General features: G+C 44.2%; 1 protein-coding gene across 2 annotated transcripts in view; it reads left to right on the top strand.

The window, feature by feature from the left end:
- Positions 1-26,746, top strand: part of PDGFRA (platelet derived growth factor receptor alpha) — a 44,201-nt gene that overhangs the window by 6,182 nt on the left and 11,273 nt on the right. For both annotated transcript variants that reach the window (XM_070396561.1, XM_070396568.1), the window contains exons 2-21: positions 3,568-3,628; positions 4,842-5,156; positions 7,123-7,383; positions 8,478-8,608; positions 10,082-10,253; positions 10,345-10,534; positions 12,510-12,625; positions 13,555-13,681; positions 14,547-14,740; positions 15,387-15,481; positions 15,684-15,816; positions 18,126-18,230; positions 18,846-18,956; positions 19,223-19,376; positions 20,443-20,609; positions 22,871-22,986; positions 23,340-23,462; positions 24,825-24,936; positions 26,184-26,283; positions 26,426-26,531. In XM_070396561.1, the coding sequence (XP_070252662.1) occupies positions 3,580-3,628; positions 4,842-5,156; positions 7,123-7,383; positions 8,478-8,608; positions 10,082-10,253; positions 10,345-10,534; positions 12,510-12,625; positions 13,555-13,681; positions 14,547-14,740; positions 15,387-15,481; positions 15,684-15,816; positions 18,126-18,230; positions 18,846-18,956; positions 19,223-19,376; positions 20,443-20,609; positions 22,871-22,986; positions 23,340-23,462; positions 24,825-24,936; positions 26,184-26,283; positions 26,426-26,531 (2,877 nt within the window). In that variant the 5' untranslated portion in view covers positions 3,568-3,579. The remainder of the gene's footprint in view (positions 1-3,567; positions 3,629-4,841; positions 5,157-7,122; positions 7,384-8,477; positions 8,609-10,081; positions 10,254-10,344; positions 10,535-12,509; positions 12,626-13,554; positions 13,682-14,546; positions 14,741-15,386; positions 15,482-15,683; positions 15,817-18,125; positions 18,231-18,845; positions 18,957-19,222; positions 19,377-20,442; positions 20,610-22,870; positions 22,987-23,339; positions 23,463-24,824; positions 24,937-26,183; positions 26,284-26,425; positions 26,532-26,746) is intronic.

Genomic DNA, 26,746 nt, shown 5'->3' with positions numbered 1-26,746 from the left:
TCGCTGTAGCTTCCAAAGCAATTGAACGGTGTAATTTAATCTTTACAACCAGGTAGTAAGGCCAGCTCGCAAGTCGGGTGTGACTGATTATCCCTGGGCAACAGAAGAAGAGACTTAGAATGAACGAAGTGTGAGATACGGGATCAGAGTCTAGTCTAGTGTGATTTCCATCATGTCTTCTAAGAGAAGGAATGAGAAAGACGAGAAGATGGTGTATGTGTGGGTGGTGGGGTAGGGGGCATTGAGGGAGGATCCCAAGTCCTTGCTTGAAATTGAATGCTGCAGGGAATCTGTTTTATCAGTTGTTTCTCTAACTTGTGGTACATGTTTTTGAATTGTGATTATAAAGGTTTGAGATCAAGGTCCAACATATAGTTGGCATGAGAGAAATGATTATGATTTTTTTAAAAAAGCTTTGGGTGAAATTTTATTTTATTTTTAAAATACATTTTTATTGATTTCAGAGGAGAGGGAGAGAGGGAGATAGAAACATCAATGATAAGCGAGAATCACTGATAAGCTGCCTCCTGCACACCCCCTACTGGGGATTGAACCGGCAACCTGGGCATGTGCCTTGACCAGGAATTGAACTGCCTGGTTCATAGGTCAACACTCAACCACTGAGCCACACTGGCTGGGCTGGGTGAAATTTATTGTTCCTCCTCGCAAAGTGATTTGTACTTGCTGACTCATAACGTGCCGTGTTCCTCTGAATCTGTAATGTCAATTACTTATATTTGCCCAACTGACTTTTGGATGAGCTTCAGGAGAGGGGTTACTGATTAAGGATGAACTTCTACTCCCAGAGTAGGAAAGTGCCCAGTATAGCAACAATCCTAGAGATTGTCACTCCAGGGCCACCAGGCAGGGAAGCCGGTCCATCCTCTCTGGTTGTTTTCCATTACCTCCCGGTGGGGTAAATACTGCTATTTTTTCACCAGTAAATTGATGAGTAATGACATGAAACTTCACAAATCCGCTTTGATTTCCAGCCAGGCAACCACTCTTATCAGAGAAGGGAGTTTGAAATCTTAAGCAAACACATGTTGATTTTCAGTATTGGCATCATTATCGCTCGCTCCCAGGCCTTGTTTTCGTGCCCACTTTGTATGTCAGTAAGTATCCCACCTGGCAGAGGGTCCGCTAAATCTGGATGCACAGAAGGAAATCTGGTGGGGCCTGGCCAGGGCAGAACGATGCTCGGAGCCTGCCCTGTAAAAGCGGCAAACCCCGCTCTTAAGCCAGGGAATGCTTTAAAGATGCGCTGTTGGCAAGCCCTGCTAGAGAAATACAGGATATAAATGTGATAAAACCCAAGACAGCAAGCTGGCTCTGGAGAGCTCCTTTGAAGCTGGCTAAGTGGATTATCAGTGGGAGGCTGATATGTATATGAACAAACACGCAAGCCCTTACTGCTAATTAGAGGTAAATCAGGCTGGCCATCCTGGCTCGGGGGGGCCCGCTGCGCCCCTCACAGCGGCCGTGTGGAAACCCTGCAGCCCGCGCACATGCCAGGACCCTCGGACGCCCTCAGCCAGCATCATGCAAATTGCATTAGGGTTCACAGCACTGCTTCTCTCACCGTGGTGAGCAGAGGGGAAAAGCAGGGCCCCAATCTGCATTAGGAGGTAGTTGGGAGCGGGGGAGGGGAACACCCTGGCGTAGACACTGACCATATGGTGGATGGGAGAGAGCATGGCTTTTGCATCACGCAGACTTGGTGTTAGAAACCTGCTTTCTCGCCAGCTGTGTGACTTCTGGTCATTTGCTAACCCTCTCTGAGCCTCAACTGCCACTTCTTAAAATCAAATAGGCCACAGGGTTATTATTAACAAACACAGCGTACACATGAAAACTTTGGCTTAGTGGATATTGGTTTCTCATTCCTGCCTTGGGAAAAACAATGATCATTTTTCCAGTCCAACCCCATCCCCATCCCTGTTACCAACATTTCATCTTTCCTCCTCCTTCCTTCGTTTTCTTGGTAGAATTCAATGAGGCAGAAATCTGATTTATGCAAGTAGATCACCTTGCCACTTTAGAGCAAGCCCATTTAGAGTTTCTTTTCATTGCCTTCCGTAAGTCCCCTTTATCATGTGGGAAGTGCAGGGGGAGATAAAATCGAGTGGGAGTGTACATGAGAAGACAAAGGTCAAGGAAAGGGGCCTTTTCAGAGAGTTGACCAGATCCGTGCTTTTATGGGAAGGCAACATGGGCCTCTCTTTAATTTTTCTGTTCCTTAATTTTATTTATCATGCTTTCCTTCTTTCTTGCCCAATACTTTCCCTGTTTGTATCTTGTGGACGTTTATTTCAATGTCTCTCTTCATTTCTCTTCCATTCCCCAGATTTTGTTGCAAGAATCAGAGTCCAGAATTTGGTTTCTGTACCTACTATTGTAACCTTCACATGCAAATGAATCACTAGTCTCCATCAAGTTTTATCCTGTGCTCTACTGCATCCCCTGAGACAGGGATTTAGTCACACTCACCTCTCCCATTTCCTCTCCCTTCTTCACTTTCTTTACTGACCCTCCTTCCATGCTCATGCCCTGGGCTGCCTGCCCTCTGTTTAGCTAGACTGTGAGGGCAGAGGTCCTGGGAGAACTTGGGCTGGGAGCCCAGGTCTGAGCCTGGTACTGGCCTCTGTATCACAAAGTGACATCATCCTGTAAGTAACATTGATTAGTGGGACTTTCAAACCCTCTAGATCTGAATGGTTCTTAGAGAATAAGATATTTTTCCAGCCAAGCATTTTTTTCCCAAGGTGGTAGAGGATGTGAACTTCATATACTTTCTGTAGTGAAACAGCAACTCACAATCCATTTTGAGTGAAAACAGCTCAAGTTTGGAAATTTGAGTAAATAATGTTAGGGTCACTGAAGGAGGAACACATGAGGCCAAAGTGGTGAGGGATTATAAATGTATTAGGCCATCTGGTTACCAGATGGGCTGAGCCCCAAAATGGTGCCAGCACCCAAAGATGGGGAGTCAGAGGTTTTTAAAGGACTCCGGTCAGGCTTATTCCTGGGCAGAGAATTCTCTGTGCAGGTCGGATCCTGGGAAGGTCCGGAGGGGAAGGATAATGGTCTTAGCAAGTGGAATGTGGTCTTAGCAAGTGGAATGGGGTCTAAGTGAAAGGGAATGTCCGTTGTGAAGTGGCCAGGAGAGGAGTATCGATTCAATTATTTGATCAGACCTAACAAATATGTGTTTACATCTTTGTTTTTCACGTTCTTAATTGAAATGGCGTAAAAGGAACAGTTCTCCTGTACTCTTGGACACATTCCAAGACCATAAAACGAGACATTTCTGGAATTTGAAAACTGCATACAATCAAAAAGGGTTCCAGCGTCAGACGGCTCCTGTCATGATCCGGGGGCCCCACCAGGCTATTTGAGTCTTTCTTCTTAGGCATCTTCTTATTTTAACCATGAATCTTACACTGGGATATTTTTTACTAAAATGATGCTGTTGACATGTTCTGTAGCTCAAAGCACAAAGAGAGTAGGGCTCCCAGGTTGTTTCTATTGGCTAACACTGTTTCTGTTTGCTTTGCATCTTTTCAGTTTTCCAGAGCTATGGGGACTTCCCATCTGGCACTCCTGGTCCTAGGCTGTCTCCTCGCAGGTATGGATCTTGGTCTTCTCTATTACCCTGGGGGAAGCCTTGCTTTCTAAGTTCTGTGCTCCGAGGCATATTACCTGTACCCAAAGGAATGAAGAGAAGTAGAAAATTATAAGACATGATCTACAGTGACCACAAACCTTCAGTTCCCTATTTCAGAAAGAATGTTCTCCAGGGGCAGTTTTAGTATATGTCAACCCTAGCATTGAAATATTGTTAGGAATAATAGTCCAAATTCACCCACTGGCCTCTTCCTTTTCCTGGGACATGGGTTTTCAGTCAAGGTGGATCAGAGAAATTAAAAAATAATTTCTTTTTAATAAAAGAAAAGTTCTTGTCCAGGAAATTACCTGCCTTAAGTCATTAATTAATAATTAATGCATAGTATCTCTTCTATCAGTTTTATGCAGAGGAGAAGCTAGACTGAAATTTCAGGTTCTAAGATAGACTTTTCACTCTTGGGCTTTACTTACTCTTATTATTTAAAAATATATTTGTATTGATTTCAGAGAGGAAGGGAGAGGGAGAGAGAGAGAGAGAAACATCAATGATGAGAGAGAATCATTGATCAGCTGCCTCCTGCACACTCCACAATGGGGATTGAGTCCACAACCTGGGCATATGCCCTGACCCGGAATCGAACCATGACCTCCTGGTTCATAGGTTGATATTCAACCACTGAGCCACACTGGTCAGGCCTTACTCTTATTTTTGAATGAAAATTCACATGGTTCCGCTTTGGTTTCTGGAAGCCATTAGAGTGAAGGCATGTCTGAGTCTGTACGAAACAGATGATGTGTAATTCTTCTGCACAAACCTGCTTTGTGCTTGGTTCAGTGTCCCTGCCCCTGTTCTCATCCCCTTTCTTACTCAGGGAAACCTCTGCAGAGAATGTGGGCAATAAAGAACCATATGTACTAGAGCCTATGCCATCTTGGGATATTTTATGGCCACACATAAGAGTCTGAAATATGGAATTGGAATCAGACGTCCTTTATCCATTTGAGTGTTTGGGGGGTGAATCTGAGGGGCTTGGTGCGGCTATTGAGGCCTTTGCAGCAATTGCTGCTCTCAGCAGATGCGGTGGCTGTTATAATGAGGGGCCTTTCATGGGCATCCAGGCTGACGGATTTTTGTGTAGAAATGGTCATTGTTCATATAAGCGGCTACTGTTGCTTCTGGGTGCATCCTATTCAGAGCCTGTTTCCTTTTACAGGGCCGAGCCTAATCCTCTGCCAGCTTTCACTCCCCTCTATCCTCCCAAACGAAAATGAAAAGGTTGTGCAGCTGAATTCATCCTTTTCTCTGAGATGCTTTGGGGAGAGTGAAGTGACCTGGCAGTACCCCATGTCTGACGAGGACCCCAATGTGAGGATCAGAAACGAGGAGAACAACAGTGGCCTTTTTGTGACGGTGCTGGAAGTGGCCAACGCCTCGGCGGCTCACACGGGATTGTACACTTGCTATTACAACCACACGCAGACAGAAGAAAACGAGATTGAAGGCAGTCACATTTACATCTACGTGCCTGGTGAGCTGGATGGGTTCCTTGGACCAACCTTGTTGTCCTGTCTCTCCTGTGTTCTGTATAAGAGATTTTGTTTTGTTAATTCTCACTGGAGGATATTTTTCCATTGACTTTTAGAGAGAGTGGAAGGGAGGGGGAGGGACACACAGAGAGAAACATCGATATGAGAGAGACACATCGATTGTTTGCCTCCCGCTCACAACCTGACCAGGGCAAGGGATCGAGCTTGCAACCAAGGTATGTGCCCTTGACCGGAATCAAACCTGGGACCCTTCAATTCATGGGCTGATGATCTATCCACTGAGCTAAACAGGCTAGAGTTGTATACAAGATTTTAAAAAATACAAAAGTAACAAATATTTATTGGAGAAAGTTAGGAAAAAACAGGCAAACACACAATACTAAGTTGATCATTATAATGTTCATTATCAAGAAATAATTCATTGTTAACATTTTGAAACTGTATTAAGTTTTAAAAATCATTTTTATTGTGGCATACCTTTATTGGTATTACACACAAAGAATCTGAAATCTACTCATTCCTATTCAGTTCAATCAAGTCCCACAAATAGTTACTGTGCGTTTCCTGTGTGTCAGACACGTGCTAAGTGTTGGGGACACAAATTAATTAGGTAGGCCCTATCTGGGTGTTGCCCATCGCTCATTATTATAGTTTACAAATAAACAAACTTTTTCTCATATTCACTAAAACATTTATCTACTCTTGATGAATTGGAAGGGATATTTTTTTGTTTTTAATTAAAATTTAGGGGCAAGGCCTGGCCCATGTACCTGAGAGGTCACGGGTTCAATTCTCGGTCAGGGCACATGCCCAGGTTACAGGCTGATCACCAATGGGAGGGTGTGCAGGAGGCAGCTGATGGATGTTTCTGTCTCATAGATGTTTCTGTCTTTCCCTCTCCCTTTCTCTCTCTAAAATCAATAAAAACATTAAAAAAATAAAATACAGCCCTGACTGGTTTGGCTGAGTGGATAGAGCGTCAGCCTGCGAACTGAAGGGTCCCAGGTTCGATTCTGGTCAAGGGCATGTACCTTGGTTGCGGGCACATCCCCAGTAGCAGGTGTGCAGGAGGCAGCTGATCAATGTTTCTCTCTCATCGATGTTTCTAACTCCCTCTCCCTCTCCCTTCCTCTCTGTAAAAAATCAATAAAATACATTTTTTTTAAAAATACAACTTAGGGGCAAATCGAATAGTAATGATCTTATCTCTTGTCCTTTGAGAAGCAGATGCCACGGTAGGAGTAAGGTGGGATTAAACATGCCAGGGTTTTATCAAGTGCTTATGTGAGAAAATGGGGGGGCGGGGTATTCTACAGAGGCTGGGAGAGTTGTTTGACTGCATTGTAAGTGTGACCCTGAGTGAAGGGAAGGTGAGGCAGATGAGTCCTAGACCTCTAAGGAAGGCCCTGGAGTCCTCCAGCCTAAGGAACCCCCATTCCACATGGTCATTGGCTGAAAACAGCCCCAGAGGGCGTGACCTTGGGTTGTGATGGCTCCCCTGGTTGGAGGAAGGGGTGTGGTCCTTACTCACAGCACCACTCTGATTGGCTAGGCTTAGCCATGAGATGACTGTAGGGGGTAGGAATTTGAAAGAAGCATTTCCTAATTTAACAATCATGACTGTTTTCTTTAGCTTTTCAACAGAGTTAATTATTTTATTGTCCGTTTTTTGTTTTGTTTTTAGTAGGTTAAGTTTTGATTCCAATTCCTGGCTACTGTATGTATCATCAGTATTTTTTATTAAGGTACATGCAATTTGGCATTGTCCATACTTTAAAATCATCTTCTAGCTATTATGATGCCTAATATTAGTGGGGTGACAGCTCCTGGACATATGTGTGAAGGCAAATTAATAAGATTACTGCCAGTGGGATCCATTTTTCTTGCATATATATGTAAAGGTGAATTTAATACCTAATGTGCTTTTTTGCTTTTTTTTAACCACAGACCCTGATGTAGTCTTCGTGCCTCTGGGAATGACAGACTATTTAGTCATTGTGGAGAACGACGATTTTGCCATCATACCTTGTCGCACGACTGACCCTCAGACTCCAGTGACCTTGCTCAGCAGTGATGGGGTGGTCCTCGCCGACTATGACAGCCGGCAGGGCTTCAACGGGACCTTCTCGGGTGGGCCCTATGTCTGCGAGGCCATCGTCAGGGGGAAGAAGTTCCACTCCATTCCATTTAACATTTATTCTGTCAAAGGTAATTGTGCCCTCTCCCTCCTTTAAATGAGAGTTACAGGCCTGCGTTGTACACCTGAAACTAATACAATATTGTACATCAACTTTTAAATTAAAAAAAGAAGATTACAGGCAAAATAATCGCATGCTTGTAGTATTAAAAAATGTATAGTCCCTGGTGATGGAGAGCCTGAATTCTGACTTGAGCATTTGGGGCCTTACCTTTTTTTATTCAATGTCAGGCTGACCTCTGTGGCTATAGTCAGACGAAGCTTAGCCTTACTGAAGGTACAAACTTTCTTACCCCTGTAAGACTTCATATTTCATAAGCTGACTTCAAAATACTATAAGGAATTTGTTTATTGTATAAGCCTCTTACTGTTTTATTCACATTCCTGACTACAGAGGCCCTAAAAGCACACACACACCGAGGGGCTTTGGGTGCCCAGATTAATTTCAGTAACTAAAGAAAAGAGATTTGTATTTTGAGGAAAGCAGTTGTAGACTTCATCCCTTTGATGTGGGGTTTAATGAGAATGGGAAAGTGCAATACATGTTCGTGTCAGCGATGGATTGAACTCTTCCCTGTAAGTATGGCAGCAGCGAGAGTATGCCATTCAACTCTTACTACAGGCTTGTTCTATGCCAGGCACTGTGCGAGTCTCTGGAAAAGTGCTGGGAATAACTGGGAGCAGAGGAGGAGAGAAGAGGAGAATGATTGGTGGGATAGGAGCTAAGTGGCTAGAGCAGTGCTGGTCAGTAAGGGTTGGTTGGTTAAGTGAATACATGTGCCAGTACAGGGGACTGCAAACAAGTACAGCCACAGTTAGCCTAAATGCTTTGGGAACGTGATGTTCTGTTTAGTTGGAATTTATTTTTACTGTTGTTATTATTTATGTGTGTGTATTATTTTGTATCACAACTGCATGCCAAGTTATATATGCCAACTCAAAATCAAGGCTTCTGAGATTTTTAACATTTTATCTAGAACAAACTGGTTTGCAAATTATTTTTCATAGTTTCCTTAAAAAACAAAAAACTCCCCAAACCTTCTAAGATTCTAACTATACTATGGATATTTAGGTCCTTTTGTTTGTTTATTTGTTTTTTAAATAGCAACATCAGAACTCGATCTAGAATTGGAAGCCCCGAAAACTGTCTACATGGCAGGGGAAACCATTGTGCTCACCTGCATCGTCTTGAACAACGAGGTGGTTGACTTTCAGTGGACTTACCCCGGAGAAGTGGTAGGTACCCCGGTGGCATGGCGAGGAGCAGGGCTCACTGATTGGGCACGCTGCTGAGCTTCTCTAGACCCCAGCTTCCCATCTCTACAGCGGGCACGTTTGGCTGGGTGACTTTATGGTGCTTTGAGCAGTGGGAGGGCTTGAAAGGGCATTCAGGATGTAGCAAGGTTGTACACGGAGCCTTCTTGTTCTTAAGTCAGAAAGAAATAGGAAGGTTTAATATAACAACCAAAATACTGGAAAAAGCAAAAAAAAAATGAATGGATTTTAACATTTGCTAATTGTTGAAACAGTCATTAGTTCTTGCTTTCTTGGCTCCCATGCCTTGGGGGTTTACTAAATGGTGGTTGCCGGAACCCCTTCCATTTCTGCCTTGTTGTCTGCCACCCAGGATGCTGTTCTGTCTCCTACCTGCCTGGCCTTTCTTCACATGGCTCAGCTTTAGTGAACAGGCATCACTTGCATCATGCAGCAAAGATTCAGTGATGTTTGCAAAACCCCAAGCATTCTGCTAGAAGCCAGCCATGCAGAGAAGGAGGAAGAAGGGAGGAGTGGAGATGCAGCTGGGGAAGGGGGGCCGCTGTGCCATCTCTGGTCACCGTGGACTTACACACAGGGTCTAATGCATTGTGGTACACGCATGAGAGAACTCAGTGCAAAAGGCAGTGACAGTCCAATGCAGAAATGATTAGCTGCTTAATACAGCAGCCTCAGAGAACAAAAGCCAGATACTAGTATATGTATATTTTCCCCTTTATTCCTGATATGCAAATTTCTGCTTTTATACATCTTCCCTGAAATAAGAAGTTATTCAGTTTTTCTGTTTAGATTTGATTGCCTTTAATCCTTAAAACATAATTGAAAAATTGTAAGAGATAGACATTCTCCCCTACCCCCCAAACCAAAGTACATGCTATTTGGCTCCCAAATATACAAGTATATAATTATTTTTTGTCTGATAATAAAAGTAATGTAGGTTTATTGTTGAAACTTCATAAAATATAGAAAAACAGGAAGAATGACTTCCCAGAGCATCACCATTAATATTTTAGGGAGATAAATCCTTTAAATACTTTGTATATATGTGAAATGTTTAATAATTAATAGACATTATACTTCAGGACTTCATTATACCCTTTTCCCTTTGGCAATATAGCACAAACACCTTACTATGTCATTAACTATCCTTTTAAAACATGGTTTTCTAAGGAGTTAGCTTAGAAACAATTTTCTAAAATCAGGCTTTCTGTTTTAGAGCAGTTTAAGGTTCACAGCAAAAAGGAGTGGAAGTTACAGCGATCCCTCCTCCCTACACACACACATACAACCTCCCCTCTTCTCACCATCCCCACAGGGTGGTGCATTTGTTAGAACCTACATTGTCATGTCATTGTCATCACCGTCCCTAGTTTACAAGAGGGGTCACTCCTGGGGGCTAGCTTCTTAAAGTCGCTTTTCCTCCTTCTGCTGCAGAAAAACAAAGGCGTCGTAATGCTGGAGGAAATCAAGGACCCATCCATCAAACTGGTGCACACCCTGATGGTCCCCAAGGCCACGGTGAAAGACAGTGGAGATTACGAATGTATCGCCCGCCTGGCCACCAGGGAGGTCAAAGAGATGAAGAAAGTCACCATTGCTGTCCACGGTACACTCTGCTTTCTAAACTGTCAGCGTCCACGCTGCTCGGGAGCCACTGTGCGGTAATCATTGTTTAACGGAAACTCTTCCCTGTACAGAGAAAGGGTTCATTGAAATCCAGCCCGGCTTCAGCCAGCTGGAGGCTGTCAACCTGCATGAAGTCAAACATTTTGTGGTGGACGTGCAGGCCTACCCGCCGCCCAGGATATCCTGGCTGAAGGACAACCTGACTCTGATCGAAAACCTCACCGAGATCACCACCGACATAGAAAAGGTCCAGGAGATCAGGTAAAGGAGCACCCTCCCCACGAAGGCCTTTTCTTTTTATGGTGTGTCGCCAGATAGACAGCGGCCTGTGTGCATCCTACAACCCACACCAGGGATCAGTCTAGAACAGTGGTTCTCAACCTGTGGGTCGCCAACCTGTGGGTCGCGACCCCTTTGGGGGTCGAATGACCCTTTCACAGGGGTCGCCTAAGACCATCGGAAAACACATATATAATTACATATTGTTTTTGTGATTAATCACTATGCTTTAATTATGTTCAATTTGTAACAATGAAAATACATCCTGCATATCAGATATTTACATTATGATTCGTAACAGTAGCAAAATTACAGTTATGAAGTAGCAATGAAAATAATTTTGTGGTTGGGGTCACAACATGAGGAACTGTATTTAAAGGGCCAGAAGGTTGAGAACCACTGGTATAGATGATGATGGGAAAAGAAGTGGAAAACTGAATCTGGGAGGCTTTCCGATGACACAGAATGAAGGTGCACAAAGAGGTGGGAGGTGCTGCAATTTGCACGAGGCTGTGAGGCTAGGAGGAATAGCCCCCCACCCCCCCCCCCGCCCCCCGCCCGGCACAGCCAGCACTTCAAACACATGTCTGGGCACTATTTGTAAGCGACAATCGACAGTAATGACAACTGAGTGATTCAGCAAAACTGCCGGTGAAATTGATGCGGAGTTCCTTCAGCACATATTCTTCTGGTTCCCACTATGGGCCAGAGATGAACACGGTGGATGACGTGTCTGGCTTCCTGGAGCTCAGAACTAGTGGGTCCACTAGCCTTCTTGGCCGAACAGTATAGCAAATGAAGGACAGAAGAGCCTTTGGCAATCAGCAGCCAGGTGTGGCTACGGATTTTCTCTAAGGAAATTCAGTCCTGGATGTGTCCAGTAGGGTGCAGCCAACCCCACATGCTCTCATCAAGGTCCTAGTGCCCGGCATCTTGGGTTAGAAGACTCTAATTTGCAGAGCACTTTTGAGTCTATGAAATGCTTCTCTGCATGTAATTATATTTAATTAATTCTCTAAAGGACTGTGTGCTATGCAATAATATTTCTATGCTACTAGTATACATGAGGAAACTGAGCCATTTCAATAATGCCCAAGGTCTGCTCACCATGAGAATGTCAAGAGTAGCCTAGGCTGCTCACCTTGACCAGTGCTCTTCTCCACTCTACTTGCTTTTCCATCTGTGATGTTTTATAAAGATGGGCAAATGGGCAAGTGCTATGTTGATGCACACACACACACACACACACACACACATGCATGGCCAAATTTAGTAATATACATGTGTAAGGATCTTTTGAGGAAGCTTTGCTTTAATAAAGTATGAAGAAATACATTTTTCTAGTTGACTTTTTTGAATAGGTGATGGACTCCTGTGCTTTAAAGCCATGCACATAAAGAGGATGCATTGTAAGAAGCCTCCTTCCACTCCTGTCCCCACCTGCCCAGTACCCCTCCTCCCACCCACAGGGAAACACTTTTGCTAGGTTCTTATGAAACCTTCCAGAGGTTTTTTGTTTTTAAAGCAAATACAAGCAAGAAGAACGTTATATCCTGACAAGCTCTCCATGTCAATATGTAGAGAGCCTCATTCTTTTTTTCATTGGTATTTCATTGTTTGGCTAAACCACCTAAATGGCTAAAAAAAGGTAAAAGTCAAGGTTTTTTTTTTTTTTAAAGGAAAGTTGGTGGGACATGTTTATTCCCACTCAGAAGTCAGGCCTTGCCAGGACTAATTACTCTTGGAGCCACACAAGCCATTGCTCATCTCAAAATGTTTGATCTTCTGCTTAAGGATTAAGCATCTAGAACTCAGACCTTTAATAGGTACAAAGTGTGTTGGAAATCCAATGATTCAGATAAGAAAAAAAAGATATTTCAATTGAACATGGTAGTTGCTGAAGCAATTGGAATGTATTTGGCTGCCACTTGCTCAAATAAAGTCCTTTCTTTTTAAGGTACCGAAGTAGATTAAAGCTGATCCGTGCTAAGGAGGAAGACAGTGGCCATTACACTATTGTAGTTCAAAATGAAGACGACATGAAGAGCTACACTTTTGAACTCTTAACTCAAGGTATGTTGAGGGCAGTCTGAAGATATTGCTTGTGAGGAGAGCCAGGTACTTTTCTCCCAGGTCGGGGAGGGAAACGCTCATTTAGGGGAGAAGCAGGGGCTGTAGATGTCACATGTCAGGCATAGCTTTGTTGGACTTAAGCATTCAGTAATTCTGGGAGGGTTCAGATTGCTCTGGAACAGTCTGATTGGACATTCCTAAGCTCCAGCCGCTTCCTTACCACCGGCTTCTCAATCTGGCACCTATAGTTCTGGGAAGAGTGAAATGATACTTTTTGGTCTAGATGACCTTAGATTGTTCCAAAGCATTTGGGCATTTTTACTTAGCTTCCCTGTCGACATGGTCCGGTGGCCCTTACCAGAAAGGAGTGCCTGAGTCCTTTTATATTCAGGTTTAGCACCTGTTCATTGAGCTCCTACCATGTGCCAGGTACTGTCGTAGGTGGGCTCATTTTACCCTCACAGTAAAGCTATGGTACAAGCAGTAGCATATTTATTTTTAAATTGTTTGATCACAGGTTTAAAAAAATCTTCAAAACCTAATAATAATCTGCTGATGTACTTTGGTAAATGCTGCTTTAGATTCCACTTGAGCTGAATCCGTTGGTTGAATCCCAAGCTATATTAATTTTAAGAGCCTCTTTGCCTTTCAAGCCAAATAAACACAGGGGCTTTTTGCTTTCTTCACTCTTAGATTTAAAACACTATGGGGCACAAATCCCCAAACACAGAAACTATGAAAGTGCTCTTAACCAAGTGGGTCTTTGCAAACGGGAGTATTATCATGCACACAACCTCCTCTCGGGTGGTTTCCTGATTTGTAGGTTCATATGCCCCATGAGCAAGTTTTAAGCTCATATTCCATGTGGTAGTTTCCAGAAGTTTGGGGTCAGGAATCATCCAATTCTGATTTCTTTCCACCGCTTGCAGTTCCCGCATCTATTCTGGACTTGGTCGATGATCACCATGGCTCCACAGGGGGACAGACCGTGAGATGCACAGCTGCAGGGACACCTCTTCCTGAAATTGAGTGGATGATTTGCAAGGATATTAAGAAGTATGGAGACCAGATGTTCCTTCTTCATTTGTGGGCTGAATGTTTCTTCCTTGATGCAAAGGACCTCAAGTGCATTTTATTTCTTTTGTATTTGAGATTCTTATTTGGCCCAAGTCTCATAAACTACAAGATAAGATTCTAAATGTGGTCCTTGTGTGTACATGTACGTGTGTGTGTGTGTGTGTGCGCGCGCGCGCACCTGTGTGTTCATGACTATATGAGAGACAGTCTATGGCTTTCATCACATTCTCCAAGGATCTCTCATTTAAAAAGAAAACTAATTTAAAGAGCTCCTGTTACAAGAGGATTTTAGCTACCCCGGGCCACATTTTCACCTCACGTTTCTTGTATGGTGAACTTTATTTGGCAACTAGACTGGCATGTGATCATAAATGAAAATACTGCCCATGTCACTGCTCTCTACCTCATTTGCCTACCTGCTATTTGATGGGATTTAACTCACCAGTTCTTCCTTCACCAACCTTCTCCAATGGGCACACAAACAACATGTTCATACTTCCACCCATGGCGACTGGCTGTGTGTAGAAGCCTCAATTGCTTCTCCTAAAGGCTGAGGCCTACCCTCTTCTAAGAGCTAAGGGACCAGATTGGGATCTTGACTGGAGCTATAATCTAGGTCTCAAAACTCAGCCAGGTGATACTCCAACCCTATGACAACTTGGAGGCTCTTCACAGTGTAGATAGAGAGAAGGAATGGCCCTGGGCCTTTTTGACGGGGTAGGAAATTAGGATAGTTAAACATTCTTGAAGTAAAGAACTGTTCTATTGCTCCTGTTCAAGGCTTGGGATTGGTAGTTATGTTTGATTGTATTTGTCTCTATGTTTGTGTCCTTTTTTCCCCCAGATGTAATAATGAGACTTCATGGGCGATTTTGGCCAACAACATCTCAAACATCATCACGGAGGTCTACCGCCAGGACAGGAGTAGGGTGGAGGGCCGGGTGACGTTCGCCAAAGTGGAGGAGACCATTGCGGTTCGATGTCTGGCTAAGAATCTCCTTGGTGTTGAGAACCGAGAGCTGAAGCTGGTGGCTCCCAGTGAGTTGCTCGTCAGTGGGGACAAGTCTAAGTCATCAGCCAAGCCCTTTCTCCCTGAGGCGGACCCCTGATGGGGTCCCCAGGCAGAAAGTCAGCTCTGATCGCTCTGGCATCTGTAGGGAGTCCTTTCTTCCAAAACTGCACCCTGCTGAGGCCCCTTGCTTGTCTCACAGTGTAGCTCCCCAGCCTGTCTAGTCTGAGTGTGGAATGGAGGGGACAAGAAGGAGCTCTGCCCTGCGCTCCTTACAACAGTTGAGACAGGTTGAATTCCTTAAGAAAAAAATTAATGAAGCCAAAAGCACTATAAACAAAATGCAACCTTTCAAAACAAACTGAACCTAAGTTTCTGAACTTATAGTAGCTCTCAAGGTCATTTATCAGTCCTTAGATTCCAGTTCACATTCTGTCCAGGTTAATGTTGAAGCACCTTTAGAGAAAGTATTGCATTTCCTGATTGAATTTTGCCCCTTTTTTTTCTAAGGGAAGAGTTGGAGTAGTGTCCTATTGCCTCTCCTGAAAAGGAGGTGGCAGCCCTCATGCTTCTCCCCAGGGTCAGGGATTCTGTCCCAGTCACAACTGCACAGCCTTTCTGCCTTCCTGTGTGCTTATGCACATTTCCCATCATGCCTCTCCCTTTCTTTTCTAGCTCTGCGTTCTGAGCTCACGGTGGCAGCCGCAGTCCTGGTGCTATTGGTGATTGTGATCATCTCACTGATTGTCCTGGTTGTCATTTGGAAACAGGTAGATATTTTTGTCAAAGAACTGAAAATCTTTGAAGTCAGTAAGAATAATGAGAAGAGCAACCTACTTTAGCACTTGGCACAGAGAAGGAGCTCAGTAGTTCTGTGTTGAGTTACTGTTTCAGCTACTTTGCTGCTGTAGTTAAGCTTTGGTGCATTCAGACTTTGGTAATTCAACAGTTACCTGTCTTGGTCATTTATAGAAACCAAGGTATGAAATTCGCTGGAGGGTCATTGAATCAATCAGCCCCGATGGACACGAATATATTTATGTGGACCCGATGCAGCTGCCTTATGACTCGAGATGGGAGTTTCCAAGAGACGGACTAGTGCTGGGTAAGCTCCCACCGGGGTGATCTCCCAAGTCTCCCTTTTGATGTGTCCATAGCTTTGCTCTTTACAGGCCCGTGAGGAGTGAGGGGTATGAGCTGTGCTTAATAACAGTGAGGCAATAGAAATTGACTTTCAGAAGTACTTTTTGTCTTAAAAATGAGTTGCTTTTTAAAAAAAATCTCATTTTATAGCAAATTACGGTTAAAGGACATTAATATATATATATTGATTTCAGAGAGGAAGGGAGAGGGAGAGAGAGATAGAAACACCAATGATGAGAGAGAATCATTGAGTGGCTGCCTCCTGCATTCCCCCTACTGGGGATCGAGCCCACAACCCAAGCATGTGCCCTTGACGTGAATGGAACCTGTGCCGACGCTCTATCCACTGAGACAAACTGCCTAGGGTTAAAGAACATTTTATAAAATAAATGAATATGAGGAAATCTGCCAAAGATACCCATCAAAATGGTTTTTCTTTAGAAATGACACAAATTGCAAATTAGATGAGTTTCTGTGACTAAAAAGGAACAGATGAAAAATGAATGAGGACAACCACAAAATATATTTTGATCCATTACATTCTGAGGATGTATTAGATATTTCCTTAGAATATATATTTAGAGTATAGAATATAAAACTATAGGTACATTTTAAAGGAAAACATGTAAGAATAATCAAGCTAATTTATTACAGGCTTTTCAAATATTTTAATTTTGGGCTGAGACTAAATACAGTTAAGCTTTGGTGCATTCGGACTTTGGTAATTCACCAGTTACCCATCCTTTTTTCTAATTCACAATTTTGTGCTCTCACCCGGGAGGGTTGCACCCTCCCCTCTCCCATCTGTGTTTTTCCTTCCCTTGCAAATGTTATACTAATTTCCTTCCCTGTGGGTCTAAATACATGAAGCTCTAGTCCAGGGGATTTAAAAAAAAAATCGCATTCTGAATGAATGAAAACAGGATAAATAAATGAAAGTTAGACCTAGAGTTGTGTCACCAGGAATATTCCAATGTACTTTGGAGGATGTCAAAGGTAGTTTTAATTATCTACTTGTCTGATCTCAAAATACTGCAAGGTTAGGTCTTCTTAGAGAATTATTCAACTTGAAATCAAACTAGACATCCTAGCTCAGTGATGGCGAACCTATGACACGCGTGAACTCATTTTTTTGGTGGATTTTTCTTTGTTAAATGGCATTTAAATATATAAAATAAACATCAAAAATATAAATCTTTGTTTTACTATGGTTGCAAATATCAAAAAATTTCTATATGTGACACAGCACCAGAGTTAAATTAGGGTTTTTCAAAATGCTGACACGCCGAGCTCAAAAGGTTCGCTATCACTGTCCTAGCTACTCCCAATCCAAGCACTTTACCTGGTAACTAAGCTTTTGAAACTTATATTTCCCCTTGTTTTATAAAAAGGGACAAGGAGCTGAGGGAATTTAAAGAGTCATAACACAATAGGGTAGAAGGCAACACCACTAATGCACCAAAGGGCACTTCTGCATCTCTCTGCTCCTGTGGGTCCCCACGCTGCTGGTGCGCAGTGCTCTCCCGAGGTCTCCAGCAGCACAGACCCGCGGTCACAGGCAGTGTTGGCTGCTGGTGTCCTTCCAGAGCTGAGTCTTAACCAGGCTTGGCTCTATGTGCGGAGACCACCCACTCTGGGAAGCATCCCTTTTAGACCATGAGCTCTTTAAGAGTGGGGGCGACAGCTTCCATTTCTTTTTGTGTCTCCCAACGTGCAGCAAAGTGTTGGGCTCCCATGCAGGGTTACCTGTACGGTTCCTGGTCCTCCTGACAAACAGGCAGCCAGGGGGACAGCCTATAGTTCACTTCGCCACTCACAGTAGTCAGGGGCATCTTTAATACTGAAGTATTTCCAGTGGGTAAGGACTTACTGATGCAAAAAAGATGTCTTAGTTTGCATGTGAAAAATGGAAGGGCAGAGAACCCAGGGGTTTGGGTAGGAGCCACAGAAAACAAGTGCAATGGAGCCCACGGTCTCGCTCAGCACAAGAGCTGGTAGACAGAGTGCTCCCACCGGGGAGGGCTGCAGCCTCCTTTCTCCCGTCTGTGTTTTCCTTTCCCTTGCAAATGTTACTTGACAAAAGCAATTATACTAATTTCCTTCCCTGTGGGCTGAATTCTGGCCTTGACATGATGACTTGGAGGAATCATTATGCTTACTCTGTGCAGGGAAAACACCACCCAGCTGTGCACCCACGGGCGCTGGCTGTGGTAAATAAAGCTGATGAGCCGCCTGACGTCTGCGTGTGTTAATGGTTCTGGTTGCCCACAGGTCGTATACTGGGATCTGGTGCGTTTGGGAAGGTGGTTGAAGGAACTGCCTACGGATTAAGCCGGTCCCAACCGGTCATGAAAGTAGCAGTGAAGATGCTTAAACGTAAGTGTCCCTTCCTGGGGATTGTTTTGAACATGGAGATATTAAATGATCTGCTCCAAATCACAGAACGAGTAAATGCCAAATATAGGACTAGATCTTGGTTCTTGGATTGTAGGCTTTATTTAGTGTATTTAGAGTGTATTTAGACTCTTTTGTCAGTTAGATTTATGTACATTGTTTTTGTTGTCTGTGTGTTGGAAAATCAAGAGTTGTTACTTTTAATGACTTCTTTTTACCCTAAAGCAGGGGTGGGGAATGTCCGGCTCAGCTCTCTGGCTGTATAAGGCCCGCAAAATCATTTGGTCTGACCCTGCCAAGGCATTAGGTCTGAGTTAACGAAATGTTTGATCAAATGTAGTGGCTAATTTTTAAGTTGATAATTTTGTATGGCCCGCAAATGATGTTTATAAATATCCAAATGGTCCTTGGCAGAAAAACAATTCCCCACTCCTGCCCTAAAGACGGGGGATCAGATATTAGAATCTAGGCACTCTCTCTTCCTCTTTTAGACTCTTGGTCAACAAAGTAATATCCAAGCACAGGATGAGCCACAGTTTTGGCTTTTTCAGGGAAGTAGGCCGCTCAGAACTGATAAGTGATGTTTTTCTTCAACAGCCACAGCCAGATCCAGTGAAAAACAAGCTCTCATGTCTGAATTGAAGATAATGACCCACCTGGGGCCGCATTTAAACATTGTCAACCTGCTGGGCGCCTGCACCAAGTCAGGTAGGCTTCCTGGCCTGGGAGGGCGGGTTTTCATAGAACACCTCTGACTGTGAAAGCTATCGAACCCAGCTTTCTAAGCCCACACTCTGTATCTCCAACCATGCCAGCGAATGTCAATCCCTTAAATGGAGTGGAGTGGGTTCCACTGAATTGATGAAAGCTGATTGTTTTTGAGCAGCATCTCCTGCCAGTGCAAACATAGCCATTCATGGCTTATCTGTTCTTCATTTTCATACCCATCTCCTAACCATTTTTGGTCCTCACAGGCCCCATTTACATCATCACTGAATACTGCTTCTATGGGGATTTGGTCAACTACTTGCATAAGAATAGGGACAGCTTCCTGAGCCACCACCCAGAGAAGCCAAAGAAAGAGCTGGACATCTTTGGATTAAATCCTACCGATGAAAGCACACGGAGGTGAGTTGCTGTGAATCATTGTTTTAGGAGCCTCACCAATGGAGAGAACCCATGTCCTGACCAACTCCATGTCTACAGGCTCTGTGCCAGGAGGTAGCAAGACTTAGAGCCCATCATCCCGTGACACAGTGCCGATAGATACAGGATATCTGCAGGTGTTTGGGATCACGATATCATATGGGGAGCCTTGCTGATGGGTTTGAATGAAAGCGAGGAGTTGGAATTGGTCTGGGAGCCATTATCCTGTTTGTATGTGGTCCACTGAAAACCTATCAAAGGCAGCACTGGCCAGGGATGCCTCAGGGCTCGCATTTTGAGAGACACTGAGGATTTCAAAGCATAAGATACTGGTCCTTGCTGAACCTGTGCCTATAAATCAAACCAATGACAGTGATCCCCCACTGCAGAAACCCACAAGTGGCTATAAAGATCTCTGTAGATATGAAGTTTTGTAACATCAGGAAGTACTGTGAGTTCACTTCATATTAAATTACTCGGTGGACACCAAATTGGTGCTAAATTTTTTGAGTAGTGGGATTGTCTGCCCAAGCCACATGGTCACATGGCATAGTCCGTGGTCGGCAAACTGCGGCTCTCAAGCCACATGCGGCTCTTTGGCCCCTTCAGTGTGGCTCTTCTTAAGCCTTAGGAGTACCCTAATTAAGTTAATAACAATGTACCCACCTATATAGTTTAAGTTTAAAAAATTTGGCTCTCAAAAGAAATTTCAATCGTTGTATTGTTGATAATTGGCTCTGTTGACTAATGAATGAGTTTACCGACCACTGGCATAGGCTTATGACCTGTGGAGTGAAAAATAGAATAAAGACAGGCACACCTGAGTTGAGATGGTTTGTGTATTTGTGTGATTATTCATTAATGCTCCTGTCCCCGCCTAGACTACCCCACGTAGAGGGTGCAGATGGGTTTGCTTTTACCCTCCCCTGCTGCTCCCAGGCCCACCACACTGCCTTGCAGACTGTAGGCACCTGCACATCAATGACTGAATGTTGAATGTTCCACTCTCAAGGGCCTCTGGATAAGGTTTTTTTTTCTGTTTTGACAGTTATGTTGTTTTATCTTTTGAAAACAATGGTGACTACATGGACATGAAGCAAGCTGACACCACACAGTATGTCCCCATGCTGGAAAGGAAAGAGGTTTCTAAATACTCGGACATCCAGAGGTCGCTGTATGACCGCCCAGCCTCGTACAAGAAGAAGTCTATGTTAGGTAAAAGTGTCTGTGCTGACTCTTTGGCGTTGTGCTCTTCCAGGGGTTTAATGTGATATTTAAACTACTCGGAAGAAGGTGAGCAGGCCTGGCAAGTAGAACTGCCAGGCCACGTGGTCCTTAAATGTAGGTCTGCACAGCCCAGCCTGTGACATTGAAAAGAAGGAAAAGAATAGACAGACCTAATGTAATGAATTTTCTAGACTTTAAATATAATCATTTAAAGACTGTTTATTCTGATATAATGATCTTTCTTGGTATTAACATGTCTCTCTCTCTCTCTCTCTCTCTCAACATAAGTATGGTGATATTCATCTTTTTTTTTTTCAATGCCCTTATTTGGCAAAATTAAAAGCTAGCAATCTTATATTGGTTCCTAATATTATTTAAAACATTTAATTATATAAGTCTCTGATATCCATGGGTTCAATAGCCCTTGCTTTTAGCTTTGCTAATCTCCCATTTGTGATAGAAACTGGAAAGTGGACAGTTTGAGGTTATATTTTTCTGACAAGGGCATTGGGTATTTCTGCTGAATGTTTGAAGGAAGATCTGTCTGTTTCAAAACAGATGGGCACGTGGCAGGGTTGAATTGATTTATAAACTCCAGGGAGCCTAGCCATGCCCAGACCAGATGGACCACCTCACATCTGCTGGGGTGGCCCCTCCAGGGTTCTAGTCTAATCACAGGCCTGCAGTGCAGAAGAGGCTATGAGATGGGTCTGATGTTGACTTGTCCAGTGATCTTGTATTATTGAGTCTGAGCCCTCCCATTGGTCAATGCAAAAAAAACACTGAGCTGCTATGGAAATTGTTTTGAAAACCACTAACATGCTCTGAATGCTTTCAGAGTTCTTAAGTGAAAGGTACAATCCATTACGACAAGAATGTGCTCATTTTGCAAAGCTCACTCAGTACACAATGATATTTTCCATTGCTGCAGTTCCAAGTTCCATTCGTTCCCCCATTGCCAAATGGGTAAACTTCCAAGCCCTTTTTAAAGATGAGCCAGTGAGGGCTGTCGGAATCAGCGCTTCCTCTCCACTCCTGCATTGTTAAAAATAGTTTACATTGCTTCCCAGGCTGGACCTGGCTCCAGATGTCAGGGGAACCTGATTCATGCTCAGCCCGGGCCCTGTTGGCAGGCAGGCCGCTGCTTCCTGGCCTGCCCCTCGCTGGCTGGAAAAGCGTGAATGGCTGCAGCTACTCTTCACTTGCCTGAACGTTTTCAGAGAGAACTGAGACTGTTGGCCTAGATTGCCTCCTTCCTCGAAAACCCTGGGACCGGTCCAGATGGGACTAACCGGGGAAAGTGGACAAGTTACAAAGGGAATTAAATGCAAAGTCACTGGCACTGATCTTTAAGATTGCTACCTCTAGCCTGACTGGTTGGCTTTATTCGCCAAATAAACCAAGTACTATGAAGGTGGCTTTAAAAAGAAAAAAAAAAAAGCAATTCCTAGAAGATATTTTTCAAAAGGCCCACATGTATATTCATCGTGGAAGATTTTAGTGTGTGTGTTTGTTTTATTGGTGGCTGAGGCGATTTGCTGAGGTTATAAAAAGTCTGGGAGGCAAACAACAAAATATGTGTGAGAACCGATTAGATTGGTTCTCTTATGGAGATATATATCTCAGATACAATATTTTTAACCAGATATGTGTTGCTGTTGATATATTTGTTTTTAAAGATAGAGCCTTTGCATAGTATTTATTTTTTTTTTTAAATCTACAGTTATATCATTTTAGTCATTAGCCTTAAATATGTAACATACGTTTTAATCATGTCTGACTGTATTCATATCTTTAGTCTAGTCCTGTTAGTCAAGTTACTAACAGATGTTCACTTCCATCGAAAAGCTCATTCCTAAATTCCAAGGTATTTTTGTCTAGAATTTGCATAACTTAGATACCCACCTGTAAGGTCTAGAAACTCTATAAGAAAATCCTTTTATGAGGATATAAAGGACAGCATAGGCCATATAGTCAATAATATTGTAATAACTGCGCATGGTGTCAGATGGGTACTGGAAATATCAGGGGGAACACTTTGTAAAGTTCACGATTGTCTAACCACTATGCTGCACATCTGAAATTAATACAAAATAATATTAAATATAAACTGTGATTGAAATTTAAAAAAGAAAACAGAAGAAAAAGAAAATCATTTTATATGTTCTTTGGACAAGCCCGTGGGAGCAGCAGAGGGTGAAGTTTCGTGCCATCTGCCAGCACCAACACTCTCCATACCTTTTCTGCAGACTCAGAAGTCAAAAACCTCCTTTCGGATGATAACGCGGAAGGCCTGACTTTGTTGGATTTGTTGAGCTTCACCTATCAAGTTGCTCGAGGAATGGAGTTTTTGGCTTCAAAGAATGTAAGTGTGTTCACAGGACAGGGCTTTTTTGGACCCAGGCCGCAGATCTGAGTGAGGTGCGCGGGGAAGATAGGTCTTGGAGAGGCCAGTAGCAATGTCTGCTGCTCTCCTCTCTTCCCCAGAGCAGAGTGGGGAGTCCGACATCACCAGGTGTCTGCTTTTCTCCAGAGCTTTCTTGCTCTTGGGAGCGGTTGGGATGGGAGCCTGGGGGTGAGCTCTTTATGCCAGAACAGCCTCTCCGAGGTGCACCAAGCAGCTCTGCGCGCCACCCTGAAATGGCCAGTCTTGCAGGGGTGATGCTGTCTAGGGCCGGATGGGTTGACACCGACACCATTTCTTCTCTTTCTGTGCAGTGTGTCCACCGGGACCTGGCCGCTCGCAATGTCCTCCTGGCACAAGGGAAAATCGTGAAGATCTGCGACTTCGGCCTGGCCAGAGACATCATGCATGACTCGAACTACGTATCGAAAGGCAGCGTAAGTGCTCTCCCCATCGCCCCGTCTGGCATGCTCACCCTCCCTCACTTGCATCTCTGAAATCAGGTGTTGCTTCCAGCCATTTGGGTGCCCATAATTTCAACATGGAGCCTACAAGTCCCATGAAGGGGCTCAGGGTTTGTATGAAAAGCACAGGCCCTGCAGCCGACGCCCTGGGTGTGAGCCCCCACTCCAGCACTTACTGGCATTTGGGGCAAGTTACTTGACCGTTCTGTGCCTCGGTTTCCCTGTCTGTAGCAGGGAAGTGACAATAATACCTACCTCCTGGGTTGCTGAGGGGGATTGAATCAGTGAATTCATGTAAAATGCTTAGGACAGTGCCTGGCACATACAAGCACCCAGTAAGTGTTAGTTATTAATGTGTATATTGTGCACACGTGTGTCCATGCATGCAGTTCTAAGGAGAGCATCTCTAACTTTTCTCAAATTTTCAAGTGGCATCTGTGACTCCTGAACTGTTAAAACCATTTGAGTTGATTTATCTTAGAGGCACAATTTCCTTAAAGAGTCATTCTATCTTACACGTGAACCTTTCTGCCCATCCCATGCACCTCTAAGTGGATGGAGTAGCTGGGGACAGGTCTGCCACCTGTAGGTACAAATCCAAATCACCCCACCGCACTGGTTGTGAGGCTGCTTACGGGGCTGCTGCATCCACCTGGAGGACACAGCTCTGTCTAGGCTCTGCATGTTATGTGCACTCTGTGATCATGACCTGTAGCTTCAGGCCCCTTGACAGAAACCAGTGGACTTTGGTGAAGTCAAGGTCTGTTCAAGAAGGTTATGAGTCTGTTATCTCCCCAGCGATTTTAGAGGGCTGAAGGATGCTAGTGTGGCTACTCGATACATCTGCCCAGTTTGGTATTTACACAGAAGGTTGGACAACCTCACAAAAGAGGCGGCAAAATTATCATTGTGTCAGACTCTTTGTAGTGTTTCTTCAAGTTCAAAAATGTACTTGGCTCTCAGATCCCTGGGTCTGTTCTTAATTTTGTTCCTAGGAACACTTGAAAATAGGGGACAGGTCCATCCAGGGCTCACACTTTTGGTGTAAAAATTCAGGATTAAATATTTTTGGATGTTATTCTTTGGAAGGACCTAAGAGGCCAAACTGACTGCCCATCATTCGTCAAATTTTTATTGAGCGCCCACCAGGTGCCAGGCACTCTTCTGAGTGTCGGGAGTACAGCAGCGAATCGCACACACAGAGGACGCTCATGTGGGCCAATGTTATTAGTGCAAGTTATTCTAAGCCCAGTAGAAAGAGAAACTTTTCCTATTTCTGCTGCTGTAGATATCGGTGCATACGCTGGGTTTAATATCCTTCCTCCTTCCCTGCAGACCTTCCTCCCTGTGAAGTGGATGGCTCCTGAGAGCATCTTCGACAACCTCTACACCACGCTGAGCGACGTCTGGTCTTACGGCATTCTGCTCTGGGAGATCTTTTCCCTTGGTATGTGCCTGACGTCTCTATTTGTTTGGGCTGTTCTAGAACAACACTGGAGGGGAAACGCTGTGTTTCTCCAGGCTCTGGGATGTAATCACTGTTAAGACACCTGGTGTGAGTCAAGCGCACTGCAGCCGATTTAGATGGCACATTGTGCACGTGTGACGTCTGGGGTGTGCCCATGCAGGATGAGATGGTGGTCTTGGGAAGCTGTGCCCTCACCCCTGGCCTTTCCCCCTCCTCTTCTTTGGGCTATGGCAGAGTGACTTTCTCCCAGTGGGAATGCTCCTGAGGACACCCACTCATCAGCTGCTTTTTCACTTTGGGCTTTGGGGTAAGTGGGTTCACCAGTGGAGAGCTGTCACTCCCTCACGTCATGGTGCTAGATGCTCAGATGGAAGGCGGTGTGGCAAGGACAAGGGCGTGGCTCCCCTTCCTGGTCATCACTGTGGAGGAGAGAAACCTAGTTGCTTGGTCAGTCAGTCAGTCAGTCAGTCACGACCTGCTGAACAGCACTGGTACCCCCTGCTGCCAGGTGAGGGCTCTAAGAGAGGGATGATTCACCACCTTGACCTCCAGACAGCTCATCCAGGGAGCCAAGACTCACACACTTAGTGATGAACTGTTGGGTCCTGACTTAAAATCCTACGGGAAGTCCCGAGAAAGGAGCAAGGAGCCCTAGGGTGGTTTTAGAAGGCTTTAGAGACGAGACTAAACTTGACCTGGCCTTGGCCATAAACATGTGAATTTACTGTTACTCTGCTATGATAGCACTGGCTCCCTTTTTCTTAGTTCTCCCTCCCTGGATGCGATGCCACTGTGGATCATCCCAGTGTGCGTAGTCTGTTAAAAGCAGAGGATTATCTCAGTATTTCAAGGCCCAATTTTGACTTTTGCTTTCATTTTTTTGAACATTTCTGGTAAAAATGACTCATTGTGGCCTTCTTGATTCTTTTGCTTTTCTATTTTGCTTTGTATGTATAGATCCAGTAGTCAGAACCATTGAAAAGCACTTTTGAGCTTTTTTTAAGAGACATCGAATTTTTGCCTAGGGGTTCTGGACTTGACCAACCTAGAAGTCTTGCTAAAATTTAAGATTTGGGCAGGGAGATAACACTTCATTTTCTTGGTAGAACCAGCACTTAACGGTGGGGAATCCCCAAATGTTTTCTAAAGCTGCTGTATCATCCCAACTGTTTCAAAAACATACCACACACTTGTTAATTCTGGTTGCTTTCTTTTTTGGCTTTCAGGTGGCACACCCTACCCTGGCATGATGGTGGATTCTACTTTCTACAATAAGATCAAGAGTGGGTACCGGATGGCCAAGCCTGACCACGCCACCAGTGAAATGTGAGCCTCTCCCCATCCCGTGGGCCTTGTGTTCATGCCCAGTGGGCCTGTGTGTGTGTGTGTGTGTGTGTGTGTGTGTGTGAGGGGCGAGGGGTACCTGTTGCTCCTCCCTATGCTCATGATGTGTTCTGTGCTCCTCCAGCTACGAGATCATGGTGAAGTGCTGGAACAGTGAGCCGGAGAAGAGACCCTCCTTTTACCACCTGAGAGAGATTGTGGAGAACCTGCTGCCTGGACAGTACAAAAAGGTTTGTCTGTGGGACGCCATGGATGCACCTAGAGGGTACTATGCTAAGTGAAATAAGTAAGACAGAGAAAGACAAATGGTGTATATTTCACTTGTATGTGAAATTAAACAACAACAACAAAATAAACAAACAAAAACAGAAGTAAACTCATAGATTCAGAAAACATTTTCATGGTTGCCAGTTGAAGGACTGGGTAGAAAAGGCAAAGGGATTAA

This window comes from Myotis yumanensis, unplaced genomic scaffold, assembly GCF_028538775.1.
Source record: "Myotis yumanensis isolate MYYU_CA2020_CCGP unplaced genomic scaffold, mMyoYum1.0.hap1 SCAF_1, whole genome shotgun sequence".
Classification (NCBI taxonomy): Eukaryota; Metazoa; Chordata; class Mammalia; order Chiroptera; family Vespertilionidae; genus Myotis; species Myotis yumanensis.
The sequence above is the reverse complement of the archived record's forward strand: the minus strand, read 5'-3'. Positions and strand labels throughout refer to the sequence as shown.